The sequence below is a fragment of the Stomoxys calcitrans genome, chromosome 2 (assembly GCF_963082655.1).
Source record: "Stomoxys calcitrans chromosome 2, idStoCalc2.1, whole genome shotgun sequence".
NCBI lineage: Eukaryota > Metazoa > Arthropoda > Insecta > Diptera > Muscidae > Stomoxys > Stomoxys calcitrans.
In genome coordinates this window covers 7,316,720-7,344,409 of record NC_081553.1, presented here as the reverse complement: position 1 = coordinate 7,344,409, position 27,690 = coordinate 7,316,720, and the positions used below count along the sequence as shown (strand labels likewise).

The 27,690-nt window shown below is 38.0% G+C and overlaps 1 protein-coding gene across 1 annotated transcript in view; it reads left to right on the top strand.

The window, feature by feature from the left end:
• LOC106083326 (allatostatin-A receptor) overlaps positions 1 to 21,758 on the top strand; it is a 59,542-nt gene extending 37,784 nt beyond the window's left edge. Inside the window, exon 4 of the mRNA XM_013246263.2 lies at positions 21,619 to 21,758. Within this exon, the coding sequence (XP_013101717.1) occupies positions 21,619 to 21,714 (96 nt within the window). The 3' untranslated portion in view covers positions 21,715 to 21,758. The remainder of the gene's footprint in view (positions 1 to 21,618) is intronic.
• Positions 21,759 to 27,690: the final 5,932 nt, after the last annotated feature.

Sequence of the window (27,690 nt, the reverse complement as noted above, 5' to 3'; positions counted from 1 at the left end):
GTCCAGATTTGGATATAGCTGCCATATAGACCGATCTCTCGATTTAAGGCCTTAGGCACTTAAAAGGAGCATTTATTATGCGATTTCGCCGAAATTTGGGACAGTGAGGTGCCTTAGGCCCTTCAAAATTCTTCTTCAATTTGGCCAATATGGGTTCAGATTTGGATATAGCTGCCATGTAGACCGATCTCTCGATTTAAGGTCTTGGGCCCATAAAAGGCGCATTTATTATCCGATTTTGCTGAAATTTAGGACAGTTAGTTGCGTTAGGTTCTTCGACAGCCCTTCTCAATTTGGCTCAATTTGGTCCAGATTTGGATATAGCTGCCATATAGACCGATCGCTCGATATAAGGTTGTGGGCCCGTAAAAGGCGCAAGTGTTTTTAAACAGTTTCATAATAATTTTTGGATTTTTATCTACCGGGGCAACACTGTGCGGCGTGCCGCAGTACGACACCTCGTTACGGAGCAGTTTTTACATGTCATAATGCCTCGCAAATATGGCCAGCATAAGGAGGGGATAGCCACCGCATTTTTCTGTTATCCTCGGCAGGATTCGAATCCAGGTGTTCAGTGTCAAAGGCGGACATGCTAACCATTGCGCTAAAGTGGCCTCCGGGCTTTTGGTACTGACAGGTTACCGATTCTATGCATACTACGCAGAAATTTAGAACGTGGTTACTGTATAACATCTAACATCAAACCGAAATCTTCCCCTCAAACATAAATTACAGAAAACTTATAATATTTTCTTTTTCATTAACGTGTATAACAATTGTGGAATTTTGAATCCCTTTCCATGCCACATATCTTGCCATGATTTTACATTTTCGTATTCCCCATATCAATGTGATTGAAAAGCAATTTCGCAAATAAAAAATAAGCAGCAATTTGTTGTTGGCCCATCAAAAGCAGTCAAACTCATGCGAATGGATCATAACAGTAAGAGAAAATTTCCAAAAATAAAATTAAAAAAAAAGAGAAAAATTAAAACATTAAAATTGTATGGTGTTGGCGTTTTGATGTTTCTATTTTTTCATTCTCTCTACTCCCGGTGTATGTGAGGGCTCTTGCCGCTGAATGGCAAACCCATAAAATTTTATCGCACGGGTGAACAAAAAATGAAGAAAATATGGTGTCGAGTCAAGTTGCTTGTTACCGATGCCGAAAATTGACTATCGCCAATAATGAATTTGTTTATTTATGTATGTGCAAGTCTGCATGCTGTTATTATGGGAGTACACTTTTATTGAAACAACAATTAAACGTAACCATTTCGTAAAACAGAAAACATTCATGACAAAGTGAAATTGTTGTGGGTAAGGGGTAATATGGGTTTGTGTTTGTGTGCGCCGCTCTTTTTTTGGCTATGTGTGTAGAGTAAAATTTATATTGAAAACAGCAAAACCAACATAAATTTAAACAATATTTAAAGAATCAAATTTTCATAAAAAGGCCCAAAAATTGTTATGGCAGTGAGCTTGTATTAATAGTGAGTCCCAACATTGACTTTATTCTGTTGCTGTTATGGACTGAGTCTGACTTCAGGCTAACATTATCTTATATACAAAATTGAATTTGTGTTTGTTTGTTTGTTTGTTCCGTATAGACTCAAAAACGGCTGAACCGATTACCTTGAAATTTTCACAGATTGATGTAGGTTGGTTTGGAAGGAAACATAGGCTATATAATTTTTGGATATCGGAAGGGGGCGGACCTTGCCCCTTACCCCAAAAGTACTACCCAAAAATAAAAGTGAACCGATCGGGACAATATGGTATTCAAATGAATGGTATTCAGGAGTAGAGTACGAATTTGAAATTAAAAATTGGGTCCAAGTAACTGGGGGGGCCGCCCCAATACAATTAAAAGTGGACCGATCGGGACAATATGGGTATCAAATGAAAGGTATTGGAAAATAGAATACGAATATGGTATAATAATTTGGGTCTATGTACCCATCGGGCCGCCCCAACCCTAAAATTCCCCTAAACAGACCTATTGGGCGTTTATGTCAATATGGGCCTCAAATGAAAGGTATTCCGGAGTAGATTACGAATCTGACCATCATGATTATAAAGGGGCTCGGTTTTTTATACCCCCCACCATAGGATGGGGGCATACTAATTTCGTCATACTGTTTGTAACACCTCGAAATATGCATCTGAGACCCCATAAAGTATATATATTCTTGATCAGCGCAAAAATCTAAGACGATTTAGCCATGTCCGTCCGTCTGTCTGCTGAAACCATGCTACAGTCTTTAAAAATAGTGATATTGAGCTGAAACTTTGCACAGATTCATTTTTTGTCCACAAGCAGGTTAAGTTCTAAGATGGGCTATATCGGACTACATCTTGATATAGCCCCCATATAGACCGATCCGACTATTAACGATCTTAGGCCCATGAAAGCCATATTTATTATCCGATTTTACTGAAATTTGGGACAGTTCGTTGTATTAGATCAGCCGACATCCCAGTTCAATTTGGCTCAGATCGATCCAGATTTGGATATAGCTGCCATATTGACCGATCTTCGGATTTAGGGTCTTAGGCTCAAAAAAGCCACATTTATTATCCGCTTTTGCTGAAATTTGGGACAGCGAGTTGTCTTAGGCCCTTCGACAGCCTTCGTCAATTTGGCTCAGATCGGTTCAGATTTGGATATAGCTGCCATATAGGCCGATCCTCAGATTTTGGGTCTTAGGCCCATAAAAGCCACATTTATTATCCGATTTTGCTGAAATTTGGGACAGTGATTTGCGTAAAGTCTTTTGACATCCTTCGTCAATTTGGCCCAGATCGGTCCAGATTTGGATATGCCATATAGACCGATCCTCCGATTTAAGGTCTTAGGCCCAAAAAAGCCACATTTATTATCCGATTTTGCTGAAATTTGGGACAGTGATTTGCGTATAGCCCTTTGACATCCTTCGTCAATTTGGCCCAGATCGGTCCAGATTTGGATATAGCTGCCATATAGACCGATCCTCCGAATTAGGGTTTTAGACCCAAAAAAGCCATACTTATTATCCGATTTTGCTGTAATTTAGGACAGTGAGTTGTGTTAGGCCCTTCGATATCTTTCTTCAATTTGTTCCTGATCGGTCCATATTTGGATATAGCTGACATATAGACCGATCTCTCGATTTAAGGTTTTAGGCCCATAAAAGGCGCATTTATTGTCCGATGTCGCTGAAATTCGGAACAGTGAGTAAACATAAGCCCCTTGACATATTTCTGCAATTTGGTTTAGATCGATCAAGATTTGCATATAGCTGTCATATAGACTGATATCTCGATTTAAAGTCTTGGCCCCAAAAAGGTGCATTTATAATCCGATTAAACTGAAATTTGACACATTGACTTATTTTTTTTTTTGGGCTTTTCGACATCCATGTTGTATATGGTTCAGATTGGTTTATTTTTAGATATAGCTACTAAAAAGACCCATATTTTGTTATACACAATTGAACAATGACTTGTACTTATTTGTATTTGGTCCAAATTGGATCATATTTCGATATAGCAGCTATGGGGCATAAGGTATGCAATTTTCACCAGATTTTGATGAAAGCTGGTTTACACCTTTCATCAATACACCCACCCGAGGTGGTGGGTATCCAAAGTTCGTCCCGGCCGAACTTAACGTCTTTTTACTTATTACTTGTTCATATTATCTCATAACCACCTCTAACCTTTCAGAATTACAAGGATTTATCTCCATACGTTTTTGAATGTCACATTTTTCACTATTTATTTTTTTTTTCGATTCTATCCCACTGTGCAAAGTCTCATCCTTCCACATGCCCTACACACGCTGTAACTTGCCGCAACTACTTTGAATAAGTTTTATGTGACCCGTCATGATACCGAAAGTCAAACTGGACTTCTTCCGCAGTAATATGCTAGTCTTTTCACCATTCGGATCCCCCCAAAAGGGTTTCCGTCTTCCTACCGAACGTTTTGCTGTTACACAGTGTAGCATGTAGCACTGTGGAACCAAGTTATGGGCGTTCGATCCCCACCCCCTTAAGATGGCCTGAGTCTCACCGAAAGGTTTCGTGGATGGCAGTTCTTCGAACCCTATGGCCAATTCGTCTATTCATGGATCTCCGCATGCAGGTCCGTATTAAAGTCAGACAGCAGTCGGAAAGAAGCCGCAGAAGCCAGTCCTAAGATTCTCAAGTTAGACCCCCATGCCCAAGGTGTAGCAAGAACTTCCAGTTGGTAATACATAGTTCCATCAATTCAAGACCTTACAGCTGGTAGTAGCGCATCGCATTCGTCTGAAACCTCTTACATTCCATACAGATTTCTTATGATCGCCTCGATTATACCGCGATGGTATGAACCTATCCATGCTAAAACCCACAATTTACACTCCTGCATAAGTGGATAAGTATCCAGCCTCTAAGTACCCGGTACTGGTCTAAGGATTGGATGGGTGTTTCGGTCCTCACATTGTTAACAACCCCTTCGGTATCAATGCGTTTAGAGGTTTATAGATCTATAGGCTTTTATTGTAGCCTTCCTTGCCTTGCTGAGATTGGATATAAACCCCACCTTTCCTAACTCCCAGATTTTCAGAGTATACTAGTATGTTCCAGTCTCACTGTCAAATGTTTCTGCTAAGAAATTAACTTTGCGATCATAAGTTTTCCTTTTCTACATGTTAATATACTCCAAATAGTCTCCATTGGAGCTTAAATTTGTATGATATAAAAGATTCTTCCTATTGTGTTCTTACAACATCAAGCAGTTATTCCTTCATTACCATTACATTTGAACACAGGCTCAGTTATGGCAACCAAATAATGGAGTAAATTACAATAAATAAATGTACCACTTATGGTCATTTAGATTTGTGACAGTATTTGTACTTTGTTGGCTACAACACACATTCATTGTGCAAACAGCCACACACACACACACACGCGACCACCCACAAATAACTGTATTTCATGCCAGTGTTTGCGTTACAATTGTATTCGTAAGCCACATAATCACAAGCACGTATGTATATCTCAGCAAACACCATTTGAGGCACATTTGAAATGAGAGCACATTTCGCTTGTATTTACACGCGAACGTTGTTCGGTTGATTGTGTGGTTGTATAAACTAAATTTAACAATGTGTGCATTATTGGCTTCATAATTTCAGGGGTCTATCACACATTTTGGTAAAATTTAACAAAAGCCTTCTTTTCTGTGGAAAGTATTGGAATCTACATAAATAATGTGTTTTAGTTCTCGTTAACAAAGACTAAAATAAATATTAAAGATGTAAAGAAAAGTAATAAAAATGAGCTTTAAAATTTATTAGGAAACATTTTAAAGCTGAAAATATCCACTTTGTATGTCACTTCTGGTCATTTCTTATCCAAAGGACTATAACGTATTGATGACTCTGATGGCAGGTTGCCAGTTAAACCTAACCTGACCTAGATATATTGGCCTACTTTACTCTTTTTTTTTTAATTTATTTTTTATAATTTTATTCTCGCTTTTCAGAACTTCCATAAAATTTATACAGTTTAAAGATTATTTCTTTTCTCTAAAAAAGTTTTTTCTACAATTTTTTTTATTACGATTGCTTTTGCTCATTTCCATTGACATACAATAAATAGCCACAATATATATTTATGAAGTATGAACATAAGTTACAAAACAATTTACTGCAATTCATTTTAGGCTTGGCTTTATTTAAAATTAATTACATTTTGTTGAAAATGATAATCTGTGTCATTTGCCAATCGAAGTGCCATCATTTGAACATTTAATAATAAATCCTATAAATATTTGTCATGCGATGTGATTCCAAAAAGCATTATTAAAATTATAAGAGAGCTATAGTGATTACCACTTTGTGGAGGTTTTGGTAGAATGGTGGCTGATGCCACAAAACTGACATTGCATCACTTGGTTCGAAATATTAGTATCAGTTTCGTACTCAAAACCAAAAACCTCATGATATATACCCGTTGGAGGGTATATTTTCTGGTGTGATATGGCCACCGACACTTGTTCCTATATTTATATATCGGATTCGTACTCTACTCCGTGAGTCCTTTCATTAGAGTTCCTTATTGTCCTGGTCGACTTACATGTCCGATTGAAAAGGCTTTTAGGGAAAGTAATTTTTTTATGGGCTAAAATTTTTAAAAATTTTGCATTTGTTTCATGCATTAAAATACTTTCCTTTTAGTCTAATATTGGCCCGATCAGCCTACACCGGACAAGAAGATGGGTTCATTCATAAGAGCGAAATGTTGTATGCCCCCTTCTAGTAACCGAAAAATACAAAATTTGTATAAAACTTTGGGGTCAAACGAACGTGGGGGCGCCCTACCCCAAAACGGATATCCGTACTGATTGGGACAATATGGGTATTAAATGAAAGGTAGTTGGAAGTAGAATAAAAAACTGGGGTCAAGTCCCAGAGGGGCCGCCCATAATAAAAATCACCCCAAAAGGACATAAAAGCCGTTTGGGACAATATGGGATTCAAACAAAAGGTACTTGAGAGAAGAATGCGAAACTTATATAAAACCAGTAAGGAAAGGCAAAAGTCGGGCGGCTCCGACTTTATAATACCCTACACTTACCCTATAAACACAAAGGGGGCTACATCTAATTCTGAACCAATTTTGATGGACGTCGGCCGATGTATCCAGATAGATTATTAAAATTCCTGTATCAAATATCGAGCAAAGCAAATATGTTCAAAAGGTAATAACTACGGTTGACAAATGACAAAAAATTACCCAAAATCAGTCGAACATAAACATGGGAGTTATATCTACATCTGAACCGATTTCGATAAAATTTCATGGATATTGTGGAATTCGTCGAGGAAAGCGTTGAACAAAATTTTGGGAAGATTGGTCAATAAATGCGCTTGCAGTGGGTCTGGGAGTGAAAATCGGGCGATATATATATATAAATGAGAGCTATATCTAAATCCACCAGTAATATCGAGAGTTATAAGAAAATCCTTCCTGCAAAATTTCGAGAGAATCGGTTAACAAATTACCATTTTATTGTTGTGTTACTGCAAATTGGACGAATATATATTTATATATATTGGGTTGCCTGAAAAGTTATTGCGGATTTTTTAAAAGAAAGTAAATGCATTTTTAATAAAACTTAGAATGAACTTTAATCAAATATATAATTGCCATTTTGTTCGATAACCTTTTGCCATCTTCCTGGCAAATTTAGTATTCAACGCTCATAGAACTTCTGGCCTTTATCTGCAAACAACTGAACCAAGTGCGATTTTATAGCCTCATCATTGCCGAAAGTTTTACCATTTAAGGAGTTCTGCAAAGATCGAAATAAATGGTAGTCTGATGGTGCAAGGTCAGGGCTATATGGTGGATGCATCAAAAGTTCCCAACCAAGCTCACTCAGTTTTTGGCGAGTGACCAAATATGTGTGCGGTCTAGCGTTGTCCTGGTGGAATATGATACCTTTACGATTGACCAATTCTCGTCGCTTCTCCTTGATGGCTGTATTCAATTTGTCCAATTGTTGACAGTAAACATCCGAATTAATCGTTTGGTTCCTTGGAAGCAGCTTAAAATATACCACACCCTTCCAATCCCACCAAACAGACAGCATAACCTTCTTTTGGTGGAAATCAGCCTTTGAAGTGGTTTGAGCTGGTTCACCATGCTTGGATCATGATCGTTTTCGACGAACGATAACTGACAGAAGAAAGAATGCAATTACAGAGTCACAAGCTGTTGAAAAAATTTGTCAACGCCGACTACATTACTACTATATTACCGACAATTAGTAATATTGAGAATCATAAGAAAATCCTTCCTGCCAAATTTCCAGAGAATCGGTTAACAAATTACCATTTTATTGCTGTATTACTGCAAATCGGACGAACATATGTATGGGAGCTATATCCAATTCTGAACCGATTTTTTCCAATTTCAATAGGCTTCGTCTATAGGCCGAAAAACATGCCCATGCCAGATTTGAAGACGATCGGATGAAAATTGCGACCTGTAGTTTGTACACAAATTAATACGGACAGACGGACAGACAGACAGACAACAGACAGACGGACATAGCTAAATCGAATCAGAAAGTTATTCTAAGTCGGTCGGTATACTTATCAATGGGTCTATCTTTCTTCCTTTTGGGTGCAATACCCTGTACCCTGTAATACCCTGTACCACAGTTGTGATGAAGGGTAAAATTACAGTCTGATTAAAAATCAACATAGGTTCCAAGTATTAAAAATAGTACGTAGACTCGGTGGTAAAGGGTATTATATAGTCGGATCCGACCGACTTTTGCCTTTCCTGACTGGTTTTAATACCCTCCACCATAGGATGGGGGTATGCCCTCCACCTCGAAGTATGCGTCTAAGACCCCATAAAAATTATATATTCGTGATCGTCGTGACATTTGAAGTCAAACTAGCCATGTCTATCCGTCCATCTGTGTGTCGAAAGCAAGCTAACTTTTGAAGGAGTATAGCTAGCCGCTTGAAATTTTGCTCAAGTACTTCTTAGTAGTTTAGGTCGGTTGGGATTGTAAATGGGCCAAATCGGTCCATGGTTTGATATAGCTGCCATATAAACCGATCTTGGGTCTTGACTTCTTGAGCCTCTAGAGGGCGCAATTCTTATCCGATTGGAACGAAATTTTGCGCGTAGTGTTTTGGTGTCAATTCCAATAACTGTGTTGAGTATGATTCAAAGCGGTCCATAACCTGATATAGCTGCCATATACACAGATCATGGGGTTTGACTTCTTGATCCTCTAGAGGGCGCAATTCACGTCCGATTTGACTGAAACTGAACTGAACTGAACTGAACATAGTGTTTTGATATCACTTTCAACAACTGTACTAAGTATGGTTCAAATCGGTCCATAACCTGGCATAGCTGCCATATAAACCGATCTTGGGTCTTGACTTCTTGAGCTTTCAGAAGACGGAATTCTTATCCGATTTGACTGAAATTTTGCACATAGTGTTTTGATATCACTTCCAACAACTGTGCGAAGTATGGTTCAAATCGGTCCATAACCTGATATAGCTGCCATATACACAGATCATGGGGTTTGACTTCTTGACCCTCTAGAGAGCGCAATTCTCATCCGATTTGGCACAGATTTTGTACAACAACTTCTCCCATGGCCATCAACATACGTGTGCAATATGGTCTGAATCGATCTATAGCTTGACACAGCTCCCATATAAACCAAGCTCCCGATTTTGCTTCTTGAACCCCGAATCGGACTATAACTTGATATAGCTCCTCCTCTTCCGTCCAAATTCATTATTCTTTGTTTGCCTGAAAAGAGATACTGGAGGGTATATAAGATTCGGCCCGGCCGAACTTAGCACGCTCTTATTTTTTTTTTTTTACAAATGTCTTGCTTGGACCTTAAATACTCAACTGGATTCCTTAGAAAGCTCTACATCCAAATTTGAATGTCGTGTCGTGACGTCAGATAATGATGTCAATTCGACATCAGATAATAATGTCATTTAACCTGCGTGAATCAAAAAGACGTATTTGTGCCAATTTTCAGCTCAATATCTCAATTGGTAAAGACGGTAAAGTGATTACAACTAACGGACACACGGACGGGCAGAAACACGGACATCGTTAAATCGTCTTAGAATTTTACGAAATGGGTTAGAAATGGATATTTCGATGTGTTGCAAACGAAATGAAATGAATATACCCCCTGGTGGCGGTGGGTATAAACGAGCTACTGCGAAAAGAGGTTTGCCAGAGGTGAAGAGATGGAATTTGCAGAATATGCCTTTTTACAAACAGGGTATCAAAGTCATTGAAAATCGCTGAAAAAAGTGTATGGAGCTAAAAAATGATTATTTATTGTATTTTATGTATGGGACGGCCCTCCTACATTGTCCCCTAGGTGTGTTTATTAGGAGTTGGGCGGCCTCCAAATTGTTATACCCACCACCATAGAATGTAAGGCATACTAATCTAATCATTCCCTCCCATTCGAAATATTGATCTGAGACAATAAAATGTATATTTGTCTGGGAAAATCATGTTAGCGGTTGAAAGAATAAAGATATCCGCTTGAAACTTTGTAAATATACTCTTTATTGATGAAGGCCGTTGGGGATTGCAAATGTGCCATATCAGTTCAGATTTGGTCCTTCGGCTTGACTTGGTGGGCTCAATTCTTATCCAACGACATTTTAAATTTTGCACTCAATGTTCTATTACGACTTCCAATAAGCGCGCCAAGTACCATCCAAACCGGTCAATAACCTGATCTAGCTTCCATATAAACCGTTCTCCCGAAAAGTTTACTACGGCCACAAGATTATTACCTTTTTGCTTGATTTTGCAGAAATTTTATACGAAAGGTTTAAGTACGCCCTTCAACTAAGTTCATACGACTTCTTACTTCATGAATTCATTGAAGTCACAATGGTTATCCAATTTGGATGAGGTTTCGGATTTATTTAGTATTTAATTCGTACTTGTCTCCCCAGCATCTTTCATATTGTCCTAATCGGTCTATATGTAAGAATGTGGAATTTTGGGGTGGGACGATCCTCCGTGTTGCTCAATCCTGTGCTTTTTTATTTGATTTGTGTACAAGGGCTGCCGCAATGAGGCAAATTAAATAACTGCGGTGTTCCTATCAGCCTTGCGCATTTGTCAATTTCTGACGACCCGTTTGGACTGAATTGTTGCGTTCCTGGTGTTAAGTTTCCGTTAACACCAGGAACGCAATAATTTAGTTAACTGGCAATTCGGTTTAGTAAGGGATCTATGCCTAAACAAAGATCAAGTTTGCCCATCTACAATCCTAACGGATTATTATCAATAAATTTAAATTTTCAATTTTTTAAATTTTTAAATTTCGAGCAGCTAGCTTAACTTTTGTGAAAGTAAGCGCAACTGCGACTTGACATGTTACCATTAACATTGTCCGTGGACTTCATTCTTTGGAGAGTAACCTTGCTTGCAACTAAAAAGCGTTGAAGCCATAAATCACCACAGTTCTCCGATTATGAAAATCACTCTGAAACATCGTAGCCCGTTGCAACAGCAGTTGGTCCAACACTTGCCCGTACACCGTCACGTATGAGTGATAAATAATCAATGGGATCAATTACCGTGGTGTAACGTATACGCACCCATGCACCAGCCACTAGCCACACCATTTCTGGCCACAAATCAAAACTTAACGAACACAATTAAAGTTGCAAATAGCGCACAAGCTCTTGTTTGATAAGCGGTTAATTACTATAATTTTTCAATTAATTTGCGAAAAACATTCTATGGACCGGGAATGCCACAACAATAACAACGACGACGACGACGACGCCGACGACAAAAAACCTATTTTACATAATTAGCATGCGAAATGTAAATAAAAGCAATTGATCCAAACCAACATAATCAATCAAGGGCGGCATAAAGAACAATTTGCCATAGAAAAATTTAATAAAATAAAACGAATGCCATCGTTAACAAAACGTTACAATTAAAAACATAGACAACACCAATTATGGAACGGTTTTTTTTTTCTATGTAATATAATTTAGCTGTAGCTGCAGCAGGAGTAGGAGCATAACCTAATGATGACGGTGATGATATGCCGCATTATTGTTAAATATTTGCGGCAAACAAATGTGGTATTTTTCAATCAATTAGAAAAAGATTTAAAAGTTATTTACTTGCAAATTAAAAAATCAAATAGAACACCAACAGCAATAACACAATTAAACAATCGAACAAACAATGACATGCACACAAACTCCATTGTATCAACGTGGAGAAGGCAAACCACACCTACACTCCTACATCGCAGCTATTCGCAAATACAAATAAAAGTTTATTGTCAAATGGATGTTGCCAGCAGTGCTTTATGGTATGACTGGGTTTCTTTTTTGCTGTGACGGTGTGATGTTTGAAAAAAGCGGTAATGAATTTTGTAAAGAAGTAGCAGTATGCAACATATTACATGCGAGGGATAATTGAAATGGTAGTTTCCTTGTGAAAGAAACAAAAATATGCTAATTAAAGCGAAAATATGTAAGTACATGTAAAATAACCACTTCTTTGCCATGACAAGCGAACATGTATTGTGCTGACCCAATGAATTAATTTCTGTCCTCTTATCCTATCTGTTGACATTGCTGCTAACCCCGCATAGACCCATCTCCCGATTTGGGAAGAAAAGCAATGAAGTAACGAAATGCCTCCATTACCTATGTCTCAAATTACGTTTCTTTTATTTACGTTATGAAAAAACGTTCCCATTTCTACGCCTCCCGTCATCATTCAATTTACGTCATATCTACACTCAGAAGAAAAACAACCTATATTCAAGCAAAACAATGTTGATACAAGAACGGAAGTCTACCCACGGAGAAAATTCTCATTTCAACATTGAACAATGTTGACTTTAAGTTCTCTGCTTTAATATGAAAACAATGACGAATTGAGTTTGTTTTACTTTAATTTAAAAATGCTTGTATTAAAAAAAATGTAACAACTAAGAGCGTGCTAAGTTTGGCCCGGCCGAATCTTATATACCCTCCACCATGGATCGCATTTGTCGAGTTCTATGCGCGGTATCTCTTTTTAAGGCAAACAAAGAATATTGAATAAGAACTGTTATGCTATTGCAACCATATCAAATTATAGTCTGATTCGGACCATAAATGAATGCTGAACATTGTAGAAATCATTGTGTAATATTTCAGTTCATTCGGATAAGAATTGCCCCTTGTAGCGGCTCAAAAGCAAAATCGAGAGATAGGTTTATATGGGAGCTGTGTCAAGCTACTGATCGATTCAGACCATGTTAGACACGTATGTTGAAGGTGATGAGAGAAGCTGTTGTACGAAATTTCTGCCAAATCGAATGAGAATTGCGCCCTCTAAAGGCTCAAGAAGTCAAGTCCCCAGATCGGTTTATATGACAGCTATATCAGTTTATGTACCGATTTGCGCCATACTTAGCACAGTTATTGGAAGTCATAACAAAACACCTCATGAAAAATTTCAGCCAAATCGTATGAGAATTGCGCCCTCTATTGGCTCAAGAAGCAAAGATCCAAGATCTGTTTATATGACAGCTATACCAGATTATGAACCGATTTGAATCATACTTAACACAGTTGTTAGAAGTCATAACAAAACACCTCATGCAAAATTTCAGCCAAATCTGAGGAGAATTGCGCCCTCTAGAGGCTAAAGAGGTCAAGACCCCAGATCGGTTTATATAGCATCTATATCAAAACATGGACCGATTTGAACCATACTTAGCGCAGTTGTTGGAAGTGATACCAAATCACCATGTACAAAATTTCAGTCAAAACGCACTACAATTGCGCCCTCCAGAGGCTCAAGAAATCAAGACCCAAGTTTATATGGGAGCTATATCACAACATGGACCGATTTGGCCCATTTACAATCCCAACCGACCTACACTAATAAAAAGTGTTTGTGCAAAATCAAGGGCGATCAAGAATATATATACTTTATGGAGTCTGAGAAGCATATTTCGAGGTGTTAAAAACAGAATGACGAAATTAGTATACACCCATACTATGGTGGAGGGTATTAAAACTAAGCCCTGTTTATACCCACCATCGAAGGAGGGGGGTTTATTCATTTTGTCATTCCGTTTGCAACATATCGAAATATCCATTCCCGACCCTATAAGGTATATATATTCTTGATCAGCGTAAAAAACCAAGACAATCTAGCCATGTCCGTCCGTCTGTCCGTCTGTTTGTTGAAATCACGCTACAGTCTTTAAAAATAGAAATATTGAGCTGAAACTTTGCACAGATTATTTTTTTGTCCACAAGCAGGTTAAGTTCGAATATCGGCTATATCGGACTTCATCTTGATATAGCCCCCATATAGACCGATCTCTCGATTTAAGTGTTTGGGCCCATAAAAGTCACGTTTTTTATCCGATTTTGCTGAAATTTGGGATAGTGAGTTATCTTAAGCCCTTCGACATCTTTCTTCAATTTGGCCCTGATCGGATCAGATTTGGATATAACTCCCATATAGACAAGTCTCTCGATTTAAGGCTTTGGGCAGATAAAAGACGTATTTATTGTCCGATGTTGCCGAAATTTGGGACAGAGAGTTAAGTTAAGCCTCTCGACATACTTCTGCCTCAAAATACAACAGCTGCGTTGGCTAGGTCATGTAGTCAGAATGGATGAAGAAGCTCCAGCAAAGAAGTCTTTTGATGGCAAACACGGTGGTACACGCAAACCGGGAAGACCAAAAGCCCGATGGAAAGATCAAGTTGTGGGAGACACCTCGAAACTTGGTGTCAGAGATTTTAGAATGAGCGCAGAAGATCGAGACGCTTGGAACGCTATTCTACGTTAGGCTAGTGGAAGAAATATTCTGTCATAGCCAATTAAAGTAAAGTAAGTAAGTTGGTCTAGATCGATCAAGATTTGCATCAAGATAGATCGATCAAGATTGTCCATAATCAGGTTAAGTTCGGAGATTGACCATATCGGACTTTATCTTGATATAGCCCCCATATAGACCGATCCACCGATTTAGGGTCTTAGGTCCATAAAACCCACATTTATTATCCGATTTTGCTGAAATTTGGGACTGTGAGTTGTGTTAGGCCACTCGACATCCTTCTTCAATTTGGGTCAGATCGGTTCATATTTGGATACAGCTGCCATATAGGCCGATCTCTCGAATTAAAGCCTTGGGCCATAAAAGGCGCATTTATTATCCGATTTTGCTGAAATTTGGGACAGTGAGTTGTGTTAGGCCCTTCGACATCTTCCTTCAAATTGACCCAGATCGGTCTATATTTGGATATAGCTGTCATATAGACCGATCCGCCGATTTAGGATCTTAGGCCCATAAAAGCCACATTTATTATCCGATTTTGCCGAAATTTGGGACAGTGAGTTAGGTTAAGCCCCTTGACATACTTCTGCATTATGGCGCAGTTCTGTTCAGATTTGGATATAGCTGTCATATAGACCGATCCCTCGATTTAATGTTTTGGGCCCATAAAAGGCACATTGTTGTTCGATTTCGCCGAAATTTGGGCAGTGAGTTGTGTAAGGCTCTTCGAAATTTTATTGTATCTTGGCTCAAATCGGACCAGATGTGGATATAGCTGCCATATAGACCGATATCTCGATTTAATGTCTTGGCCCCATTAAAGGCGCTTTTATAATCCGATTTCAATGAAATTTGACACAGTGACTTATGTTAGGCTTTTCGACATCCGTGTCGTATATGGTTCAGATCGGTTTATTTTTGGATATACCTATTAAAAAGATCAATGTTATACACAATTGAACAATGACTTGTACTTATTATTATTTGGTCCATATCGGAACATATTTCGATATAGCTACTATGGGGCATAAGGTATGAATTTTTCTCCAGATTTTGACAAAAGGTGGTTTACATATATACCCGAGGTAGTGGGTATCCAAAATTCGGCCGGGCCTTTTTTTACTTGTTTTCTTACATTTTGAAATTTGAAAATTACATTTCTACACAACACGCCTTCATACAAACAGCTAACAACAGATTGGTCCACACAAATACCAATTATTAAAGGCCATTATTCAATTGACATATGTATGAGTATCTATAAAATACAGACTCATTGTGGGGCGAAAGGACATAACCAAAACACTCATACACAGACACACACATGCATAAAATTCATTTCCATTCGATTTAGTCAAATAAATTGACAGAGACGTTGTGATATGCGAAGAGCATTGATATGCCAGCATAACAAAGATTTGTGGCTATTAATAGTGGAGCGTTTAAATACATTCATGCAAATCAACACATTTGCATTTATCAATGATGCCTTGTTTGCCTTTGTATAATTTATTATACACACACACACACATATACTCATATATGTATGTGTATATGCGTAACATATACGTAATATATCAATTCAATCAATTCACATAGAATTCCATCTCAAGTAGAGACTACAAATTTTATTTCCCATCATTTGTTGTTGTTCTTTTTTTGCGTTTCTTGAGTCTTTTTTTGTTTTTTGCTTTCTTTCTCTTTATGCTAAACAAATGTTCCAATAAATCACACATCATAAAAATTCAAAATAAAAATCCGTAACGTATATTCAAATGACTATGGACCAACTGCTGTGATGGGTGAGTGTAAATAAAAACTGTGTGTGTGTATGTGTGTGTGGTGTATATGTTAGCACAATGCAATTAAAGATAAATGAAATTCAATAAGAAATCATAAAATTTTAAATTGAATATCTATTCACAAGAAAACGAATGAGAAGATTTAAATAAATTATTCTGCAAAGCATAGCAAATGAATCCTATAGACCTTGTAATTGGCCAACGTCGATGATTCCTTTATCTTCGGTTAGGGGTTATGTGTTATAAAACAAAGCAATTGATTGATTCTTATATAAAAATATCTCAGATAATACCAAAATCTTTGAATAACAAATGCGGAAACACACAAAACTCGGATAAGCCGATTTGCACTCTCAGGCTTAGTGAAATGACAAAAAAAAACAATGATTTGTACTTCAACACAAATTTGTTGGACTCTTTTTAAGAGTAACTCGGGCGGCAAGAAGTTGATACATCATAAATAATTTAATTTAGGAGGTATTGGATAAAAGTGAATTATTCATGTTATAATGCCTCAAGGAATTATGATGCTAGAATACGAATACTGAAAATAACTTCACTATATGTGTACAGTGAATGTGAAAATAATAGAGGATAACTAATAAACACGCATTAAGGTTGTACGGGCCGAACTTTGAATACCCACCGCCATTGACCATGTCTTATTTACATCTTGTTCATATCAGAATATGAAAAAAAGTAAGAAAAGGCTAAAAATGGACGGTACCGACTATAAAGCACCTACCCTAAAAATTGGACAATTTTACTACATGGACTTAATTTAAATTCTGGAATGATTTGGATGGACTACAACGAAGGTTTTCTGATAGGTATTTTAGGAAAATCCATGCAATCTTGTAATAATTTCAGATCTATAAGTCAAAATCAAGCAATGTCTACATATGGGAGCCATACATCAATCTGCATCGATTTTCAAAAAATTCACATGCATTGTCAACAGTTATCAGAGAGTGGTATCTGTCAATTTTCATGAGGATTTGAAACTAAATAAATTTAAAAATTTTGCCCATGAACATTCCTCTAAGAAACACTGTGGAGCTATATCTAAATTAGGACCGATTTTAAAAAAAATTTGCTCACGTATTACAACGTCAATTTAAACGTCTCATGCAAAATCGGACGAAAATTGTGGATTCTACAGCCTTAAAAGGCCATATCGAATGAGAGATATATGTGGGAGCTATATCTCAATCTAAACCGATTTTTATGGCATTTTGCACACATATGAAGACGTCAAATAAAGCGCCTCAAGCAAGGATCGGACCAAAATTGTGGCTTCTACAGCCTTAAAAGGCCAAATCGGATGAAAGATATATATGGGAGCTATATCTAAATTCGAACCGATTCTGATGAAATTTTGCACATACATTCAATTCAGACTTCACAAAAACGACTCCACGCCAAATTTGGTGAAGATCGGACAAAAATTTTGGCTTCTCCAGTCTTAAAAGGCCCAATCGGGGCCTTTAATTTGAACCGATTTTGATGAAATTTTCCACATATGTTAAGACCTGCAACAAAGCAGTCCGTGCCAAATTTTGGGCAGATCGGTTGAAAATTGTAGCTACAACGGCCATTTAAGTGCAAATCGGGCGATACATATATATGGGTGCTATATCTAAATCTGAACCGATTTTTATGAATTTTTGCACACATATGGAGACGTCAAATAGAACACCCCATGCCAAATTTTGTAGAGATCGGTAAAAAATTGTGGCTTCTACAGCCTTAAAAAACCATATCGGATGAAAGATATATATGAGAGATATATCTAAATCTGAGACTGAGATCAATAGCGTTCGTCCTTGAGCCAAAACAGTGACATGTGCAAGATTTCGTGATGATTGGACAACAAATACGACCTGCACTTTGATTACAAGAATACATGGACAGACGGACATGGCTAAATCGAATCAGAAAGTGATTCCGAGTCGATCGGTATACTTATGAATGGGTCTAGCTCTTCTCCTTCTTAGCGCTGCAAACAAATGCACAAATCTATAATAACCTGTACCACAGTGGTGGTGTAGGGTATAAATATGCATAAGTAAGAGGTAAATCTAAACCTGAGTCGATTTCAGTCAAAATATGTGCACATATCAGAAGTCGTATCATTGTGTAAAGTTTTGAGAACACATTGAACTAACCATTTCCGAACCCTATGAAGTATTTATATTCTTGATCAGCGTAAAAATCGAAGACGATCTAGCCATGTCCGTCCGTCTGTCCTTTGAAATCACGCTACAGTCTTTAAAAATAGAGATATTGAGCTGAAACTTTGCACAGATTCATTTATTGTTTATAAGCAGGTTAAGTTCGAAAATTTGGTATATCGGACTATATCTTGATATAGCCCCCATATAAACCGATCCGCCGATATAGGGTTTTAGGTCCATAAAAGCCACATTTATTATCCGATTATGCTGATATTTGGAACAGTGAGTTGTGTTAGGGTCTCAGGCCCATAAAAGTAACATTTATTATCCGAATTTGCTGAAATTTGGGACAGTGAGTTATGTTAGGTCACTCGACATCTTTCTACAATTTTCGCCCATGAGGGCGCATTTATAATCCGATTTTGCTAAAATTTGGGACAGTGAGTTGTGTTAAGCCCTTCAATAATCTTCTTCAATTTGGCTCAGATCGGTTCAGATTTGAATATAGCTGCCATATGAACCGATCGCTCGAATTAAGATTTTGGGCCAATAAAAAGCGCATTTATTGTCCGATTTCGTCGAAATTTGGGACAGTGAGTTGCGTTAGGCATTTTGACAACTTTCTGCAATTTGGCTCAGATTTGTATAGATTTGGATATAGATGTCATATAGACCGATCTCTCGATTGAAGGTTTTGGAACCATAAAAGGCGCATTTATAGTATGATGTCGCCGAAATTTGGGACATTGAGTAAAGTTAGGCCCTTCGATATTCTCTTCAATTTGGGTCAGATCGGTTCAGATTTGGATATAGCTGCCATATAGACCGGTCTCTTGATTTAAGATCTTAGGCCAATAAAAGGCACATTTATTGTCCGATTTCGCAGAAATTTGGAAATTTAACATAGTGACTTATGTTAGACTTTTCGACATCCGTGGCGGATATAGTTTACATTGGTCTATATTTGAACATAGCTACCAAAAAAACAATATTTTGTTCTACAAAATAGAACAATGACTTGCACTTATTAGACCAGATCGCTCCAGATTTAGATATAGCTGCCGTATAGACCGATTTAGGGTCTTAGGCCCATAATAGCCACATTTATTATCCGATGTCGCCGAAATTTGGGACAGTGAGTTGTGTTGGGCCCTTCGACATTCTTCTTCAATTTGGCTTAGATCGGTACAGATTTGGATTAGCTGCCATATAGACCGATCTCTCGATTTAAGGTTTTGGGGCTATAAAAGGCGCATTTATTGTCCGATTTCGCCGAAATTCGAAACAGTGAGTTGTGTTAGACTCTTCAAAAATTTTTTGCATCTTGACCCGAATCGGTCCAGATTTGGATATAGCTGTCATATAGATCGATATTTCGATTTAAAGTCTGGGCCCCATAAAAGGCGCATTTATAATCCGATGTCACTGAAATTTGATACACTGACTTATGTTAGGCTTTCCGACATCCGTATCGTATATGTTTCGGATCGGTTTTCTTTTCGATATAGCTACTAAAAAGACCAATATTTTGTAATATACAATTGAACAATGACTTGTACTTATAAACATTGGGTCAAAATCGGAACATATTTCGATATAACTGCTATAGGGTATACATTTTTCAAGGTGACGAAAGGAGGTTTGGTGGTGGGTATCCAAAGTTCGGCCCGGCCGAACTTGACGCCGTTTTACTTTTTTACGTACTATTCCAAAAATATCTGCTTAAAGAGAAGGAGTCAAGATATATCCAACATAAAATTTCACTAATGGTTATCACCGAAGACCATTAATGAAATATATACTGCACCTTCTCTTTAAAGAGTGCTTCCCGTGGTAACGATGGACACCACACTAGTCGGAGCTCAAAATTCCAGCCTGTGTGGTGCTCATAGTTATATCGTGTCGGTTATATCGTGCCGATCTGGACCAAGTTGACGAAAGATGTCGAAGGGCTCAACACAACTCACTCGACACAACAACTCGAAGGGCTCAACACAACTCAGTGAGCAAAATCGAATAATAAATGTGGTTTTTATGGGCCCATGACCCTAAATCGGAGGATCGGTATATATGGCAGCTATATCCAAATCTGGACCGATCTGGACCAAGTTGACGTAAAATGTCGAAGAGCCCAACGCAACTCACTGTCCCAAATTTCAGCAAAATCTGATAATAAATGTGACTTTTATGGGCCTTAGACCCTAAATCAGAAGATCGGTCTATATGGCAGCTATATCCAAATTTGGACCGATCTTGGCCAAATTGACAAGAGATGTCGAAGGGCTCAACACAACTCCTGTCCAAAATTTGAGCAAAATCGGATAATAAATGTGGCTTTTATGGGCCTAACACCCTAAATCGTAGGAGCGGCCTATATGGCAGCTATACCCAAATTTAGACCGATCTGGGCCAAATTGACGAAGGATGTCGAAGGGCCCAACGCAACTCACTGTCATAAATTTCACCAAAATCGTATAATATATGTTGCTTTTATGGGCCTAAGACCCTAAATCAGCGGATCGGTCTATATGGGGGCTATATCAAGATATAGTCCGATATAGCCCATCTTCGAATTTAACCTGCTTATGGACAAAAAAAGAATCTGTGCAAAATTACAGCTCAATATCTCTATTTTTAAAGACTGTAGCGTGATTTCAACGGACAGACGGACGGACATGTCTAGATACTTTATAGTGTTGGAAATGGATATTTCGATGTGTTGCAAACGGAATGACAAAATGAATATACCCCCATCCTTCGGTGGTGTGTATAAAAATTGTCTTAATGAGTCTAATTCTTTAGACTTTAAGAATTTCACAACACAAATTTCACACATATTGTGGTAAAAATATTAAGAATCTTAAATATTTACTTTAAGCAACTATTGTCATGCTCAGAAAATGGAATCAAGCAAGGACTTGCTCATTAAAATTTAAAACTCAAAACACGTGTGTCAACTGACACATAAAAATAGGTCAAAATTCCCAGACAAAAAGAAGCAAACAAAGAAAAAACAAGAACAAAAGATGTCGCGAATTTAAGTTCATCTTAGTTGGCGTTAGTCCATAAAATGTCCTGTGACTGGTGGTCAACGTGTGTTGCTCACCCTCTTTACTTTACTTCCGCAGAGGAGAGCAACCATAGAATATAATGGTGTCTACTACATTTTGAATTGTTATCGCATCCATTATTAATGTGTCTTTTCATTTCTTTGCTGCTTCTTCCTGTTCTTCTTTCCTTTCCTTTCCTTTGCTTCAGGCCATCAATTGTACAAACCGTTGCCAGGATTACACTTCAGATTTGCCGCCGGCCAGGAAGACATCATATGCACGTACATCCACGACAGGATTTTAAAGGAGAACAATCACTCAAATCACCAGGCAGGCTGTCAGGCAGTGGGCTAAGAGGAACACACAAAAGAAGTTCATATTTGAAACAACAAAATATCAAACAAATGGTTTCATTTACCAGTTTGTATTGTTAATGTGTAATGTATTCGTAATCGTTATCGTACTCTTATTTGTATTGTTATTCTATTTCATGTGTCTAGCTGTAGTCTCTCATTAACTATTTTTCGGCGACTAGGTGTTTCTGATGTAAATGAATCTGAACGAGCTCAATTAGCTAATTTAAGCTATTATATTACGAGTAAACTATCGAAAACAACCATAGTTAATCCCTTGTAATTATAATAATTTTATACTTAAATAGGATTATAGTGTCTTAAATAGTTATCATTTACAACCACCCACCTATTGTCTACCCACCAACCCATCCCCTGTAACTAATGTAAGTTAGTTGTACATACATTGATGTATAAATATTGAAATAAATTGTATTTAAATAAAGTTTGAATTTTACCATTAGGCTTTACTTGTTTTTCCTATTGGCTAAGGAGCTGTTTTGGATGGTAAGTTTTCGAAAATTTATACACACTAATTTCGACTAAATTCTTTATAGAAACAGCTTTAGTCACGAATATGATGAAAAAAAAAAAAACAAGTAAAAAGTCGTTAAGTTCTACCGGGCCGAACTTTGGATACCCCCCACCTTGGGTATATATGTAAACCACCTTTTATCAAAATCCGGTGAAAATCATACCTTATGCCCCATAGCAGCGATATCGAAATATGTTCCGATTTGGACCAAATACTAATAGGTACAAGTCATTGTTCAATTGTGTATAAGAAAATATTGGTGTTTTTTGTAGCTACATCGAAAAATAAAAATGTCAAGAGCCTAACACAACTCACTGTCCCAAATTTCGGCGACATCGGATAATAAATGCTCCTTTTATGGACCCAAAACTTTAAATCGAGAGATCGGTCTATATGGCAGATATATCCAAATCTGAACCGATCTGGGCCAAATTAATGAAGGGTGTCAAAGGACCTAACATAACTCACTGTCCCAAATTTCAGTAAAATTGGATAATAAATGTGGATTTTATGTACCTAAGACCCTAAATCGGAGGATCGGTCTATATGGCAGCTATGTCCAACTCTGAACCGATCTGAGCCAAATTGAAAAAGGGTGTCGAAGGACCTAACATAACTCACTGTCCCAAATTTTGTCAAAATCGGACTATAAATGCTCCTTTTATGGACCTAAAACTTTAAATCGAGAGATCGGTCTATATGGCAGCTATATCCAAATCTGAACCGATCTGCGCCAAATTGATGAAGGGTGTCAAAGGACCTAACATAACTCACAGTCCCAAATTTCTGTAAAATCTGATAATAAATGTGGATTTTATGGACCTAAGACCCTAAATTGGAGGATCGGTCTATATGGCAGCCATATCCAACTCTGAACCGATTTGAGCTAATTTAAAAAGGGTGTCGAAAGACCTAACATAACTCCCTGTACCAAATTTTGTCAAAATCTGACTATAAATGCGCTTTTTTTGGGCCCAAAAACTTAAATCAAGAGGTCGGTCTATATGGCAGGTATATCCAAATCTGGGCCGGTCTGGGCCAAATTGAAGAAGGGTGTCGAAGGGCCTAACACAACTCACTATCCCAAATTTTAGCAAAATTAAGTAAATCGAGAGATCCTTAAATCAGCGGATCGGTCTATATGGCAGCTATATCGAAATCGGAACCGATCTAGGCCAAACTGAAGAAGGTTGTCGAAGGGCCTAACACAATTCACTGTCCCAAATTTCAACAAAATCGGATAACAAATGTGGCTTTTACGGGCCAAAGACCCTCAATCGTTCTATATGTGGGCTATTTGAAGATATAGTCCGATAAAGCCCATCTTCGAACTTAAACTGTTTATGGACAAAAAAAAACTCTGTGCAAAATTTCAGCTCAATATCTCTATTTTTAAAGACTGTAGCGTAATTTCAACAGACAGACGGACGGACATGGCTAGATCGTCTTAGATTTTTACGCTGATCAAGAATATATATACTGAATAGGGTCGGAAATGGATATTTCGGTTGCAAAAGGAATGACAAAATGAATATACCCCCATCCTTCGGTGGTGGGTATAACACCCAACTTTTAACTAAGCTCTAAGTAAAAGTGTGTCAAGTTCGCCTGGGCCTTATATTGCATTTATCAAGTTCTTTGGACGGTTTCTCTTTATATGTAGAAAGAAAAATGGGAGGTCATAAAAAGAAATACCCATGCACAAAAATTCCGCTCTCTACAGGTTCAAGAAGATTGTAAGTGTCACATTCGTCCTGAGTACTGAGAAGGATCACAGATGTTGGGCACTATGTAGACGGGTCGTAGGCTCGAAATGGGGCTTGAATCCGAGGATAGTCCACAGGCTCTACAGGAGCGTGATCAGACCAATACTTACTTACGCCTCCGTAAGGCGTCATACAACAGGTTCAGAGAAACATGTTTTCTTGGCATAGGAGGAGCAATGAGGACCACGCCCACTAGGGCACTGGAGACTATTCTAGATATCCGACCCATTGACATACAGATTAAGTGTGAGGCAGCCACTGCGGCTATAAAACTTAAGGTGATGGGTGAATGGATTGAAGATGGAACCAGCTCATACCATTGCTGTATAATCGAGGCGACGATAGGAAACCTGGAAGGAAGAGAAGAGGTTTCCGATCGGTTAACTGAGATGAACCTTGAGGTTGAGTTCGAAGCACTGCTGCCAGCGGCTTTGTCTTGGATTGTCGGGACCCTAGTATTGCCATATGGAAGATCATTTTACACGGATTGATCAAAGTGGGCCTGGGGTCTACATTGAGATCCCAAGGACTGACATCTGTTTTAGACTGCCTGCAGACGGAGATCCCGGTGATCACGGAATGCGTAAGGTGGTGTAGCGCTAACGCTAGGATGTCGAGTGTGAACATCTTCACGGACAGTAAAATTGCCATAAGGGCAATAACAACCAGGACGGTAAGGTCACGAACAGTCATGCAGTGTAAGAAGGAGATTAACGCCTTCTCTGAGGATGGCAAAATCTGCATCGTTTGGGTGGAATGAAAGGGCAGACGATTTGGCGGTAAAGGCCAGAGAACTGCCGTCAATAAACTTGGTCAACCCGAAGCCTATCGGGTCAACGCAGTCCGAGTTATGGGCGTGGGCACGAGTCACGTAGGGCAGTGAACTGATTGCGTAAGGAAGCAAAGGAGTCGCGGGCGACGAATGGGATTGCGCTGTGGAACAGCGAAACGGTCGGTAAGACAGCGAAAATCATATGTGAGAAGACAAGGCTATTACTGAAAGAAAGTAAGAAGGAGGTCATTGGTATCATGACGAGACACATAGGACTACTCACTTATGCTCACTTATGTAAAATCGATGCAGCAAGTGATAGCATGTGTAGGGCATGCGGGGAAGATGATGAGACGTTGGAGTATTTCCTTTGTCATTGACCGGCTTTCGCGTCTAACAAATACCGGCACTTAGGTGGGGACACTATACCAGGCATAAACCAACTTAGGAGAATGGTATGGAAAACAATTAAGGATTTTGGAGGTAGTACGGAATTCCCAACTTAGATTTCCTTTTTCGATGTCACTTTTTTTGTATTTAAAGCGCACACTAAGCCGATTACTGGCTTAGGTTATGTCCATAGTGGCATGGGGCGGATTAATATCTCCACCTTCTTTTCAACCTAACCTAACCATAATCGGGAAATCGGTATATATGGGAGCTATATCTAAACATGGACCGGCCATTAATAATCCCAACCGATCTATGTATATAAATAAGATGTATTTATGCAAAATTTCATAATGGAAAATTAGCCTCTGTTGCGTAGAACTCTTAACTGCATTTTTTTTAAGGATATTGTTCAGCTTTAGGCCATTAAGATCAAAGCTTCTATTCAAAGAATTGCAAAGCAAAGAACTCTTAAGAAGTAAATCAAGAGTATGCTGTTATGTGTGTATGTCGTGTCCTTTAATTCACAGAGAGCTCCTTGCGGTTCAATGACTTGTAAAGAAAATGTTTAAAAATTTTAAGTTGTTTCCTTCAAAAGTAAACTGTTTTAATTATAAAATCAACAGACAATGTTGGTTGATATCAGGAAGCTTATTTTTTTGGATGTGGGTATATATAATGATTCAATGAAAAACACAGAAGACAATTCAAGTTCAATGTCACGCATTAAACACGTTTTTAGTACACCCATGCACACTATACAAATGTACATGTCCTTAATTATCCTAATCTAAGTCATGTGTAAAATTATCGAACTCAATCACGACATGTTTTGTGTGTTGTTATTAAAGGTCAATACTAAATGGCACGAGTGAGTGAGTTGGAAAATAGAATCAATAAATAATCCATGATTCTGACATGAAATGTTCAATGTCTTCTAAAGGGTGATTTTTTAAGATCTATGGGAAAATTTTTCGAGAGCAAAAACACATAAAATTAAGAAAAATGCATAAAATCTTTATTTGAATCGATAGTACGGTTCACCTCACCATTCACAGGTACGTTACGATTAGCATTATATTTGAAGAAGCACGGTCCAATGATGCCACCAGCCCATGAACCCCACCAAACTGTGACTTTTTCTGGATGCATTAGTAGCTCTTGTAATGCTTCTGGCTGATCTTCACTTCAAAATCGACAGTTCTGCTTCTTGACATTCCCATTGAGCCAAAAATAAGCTTCTTCCCTAAAATGGAAGAAGCGCGCGATGAACTTTCTTAATAGAGCAGGCATTTTCTATTTCAATAATTTGCAAGCATTGTTCGTTTGTAAGACGATTTATGGTTAAATTATAGACCAAACCGAAGATGTTTGACTGTGAAGCAACGTGAGCTGTTTAAACCAGTTTTGCCCAAAAGATAATAGTTAAAAAATCACCCTTTACCATACATTTGTATAGATAATAACCTTATGAAATGAAATTTTAATGAATTTTTAAATTACAATAAATTAAAAAAAAGTAAGCAAGTAAAAATAGACTGATTTCAATATACCCCATGGCGATGATATTTATGATACTATAACAACATTAATGGTTTAATTATACAACAGTAATAAGTATATGGTATATTAGTTCGTCTCACTACACTAGCACGTGTAGACATAAGTGATTTGATGAGGTTACTTTTGACAGCATAAGTATTAAGATTGTAGAAAGCTTTCCCTTAACTGAGGAATTCAAATGCAATCAGAATCAACAAGTAAGTAAGAGCTTAAGTGGGGTAAAGCCACCAATATACCCCAGACAACTTATTGTATGTGCATTGTGTAAAATTGCGCTAATACAAGATAATTATGTTTTAATCATTTTTATACCCACCACCGAAATACGGAAATACATTCCGTTTGCAACACATCGAAATATCCATTTTCGACCCTATAAAGTATATATATTCATGATCAGCGAAAAAATCTAAGACGATCTAGCCATGTCCGTCTGTCTGTCTGTCCGTCTGTCTGTCTGTCCGTCTGTCCGTATATATATTCTTGATCAGCGAAAAAATCTAAGACGATCTAGCCATGTCCGTCTGTCTGTCTGTCCGTCTGTCTGTCTGTCCGTCTGTCTGTCTGTCCGTCTGTCAGTTGAAATCACGCTACAGTCTTTAAAAATAGAGCTGTTGAGCTGAAACTTTGCACAGATTCTTTTTTTTGTCCATAAGCAGGTTAAGTTCGAAGATGGGCTATATCGGACTATATCTTGATATAGCTCCCATATGGAACGATCCACCGATTTAGGGTCTTAGGCCCATAAAAGCCACATTTATCATCCGATTTTGCTGAAATTTAGAACAGTGAGTTGTGTCAGGCCCTTCGACATCTGTCTTCAATTTCGTCCAAATCGGACCAGATTTCGATATAGCTGCCATAGAGACCGATCTCTCGATTTCAGGTTTTGGGCTCATAA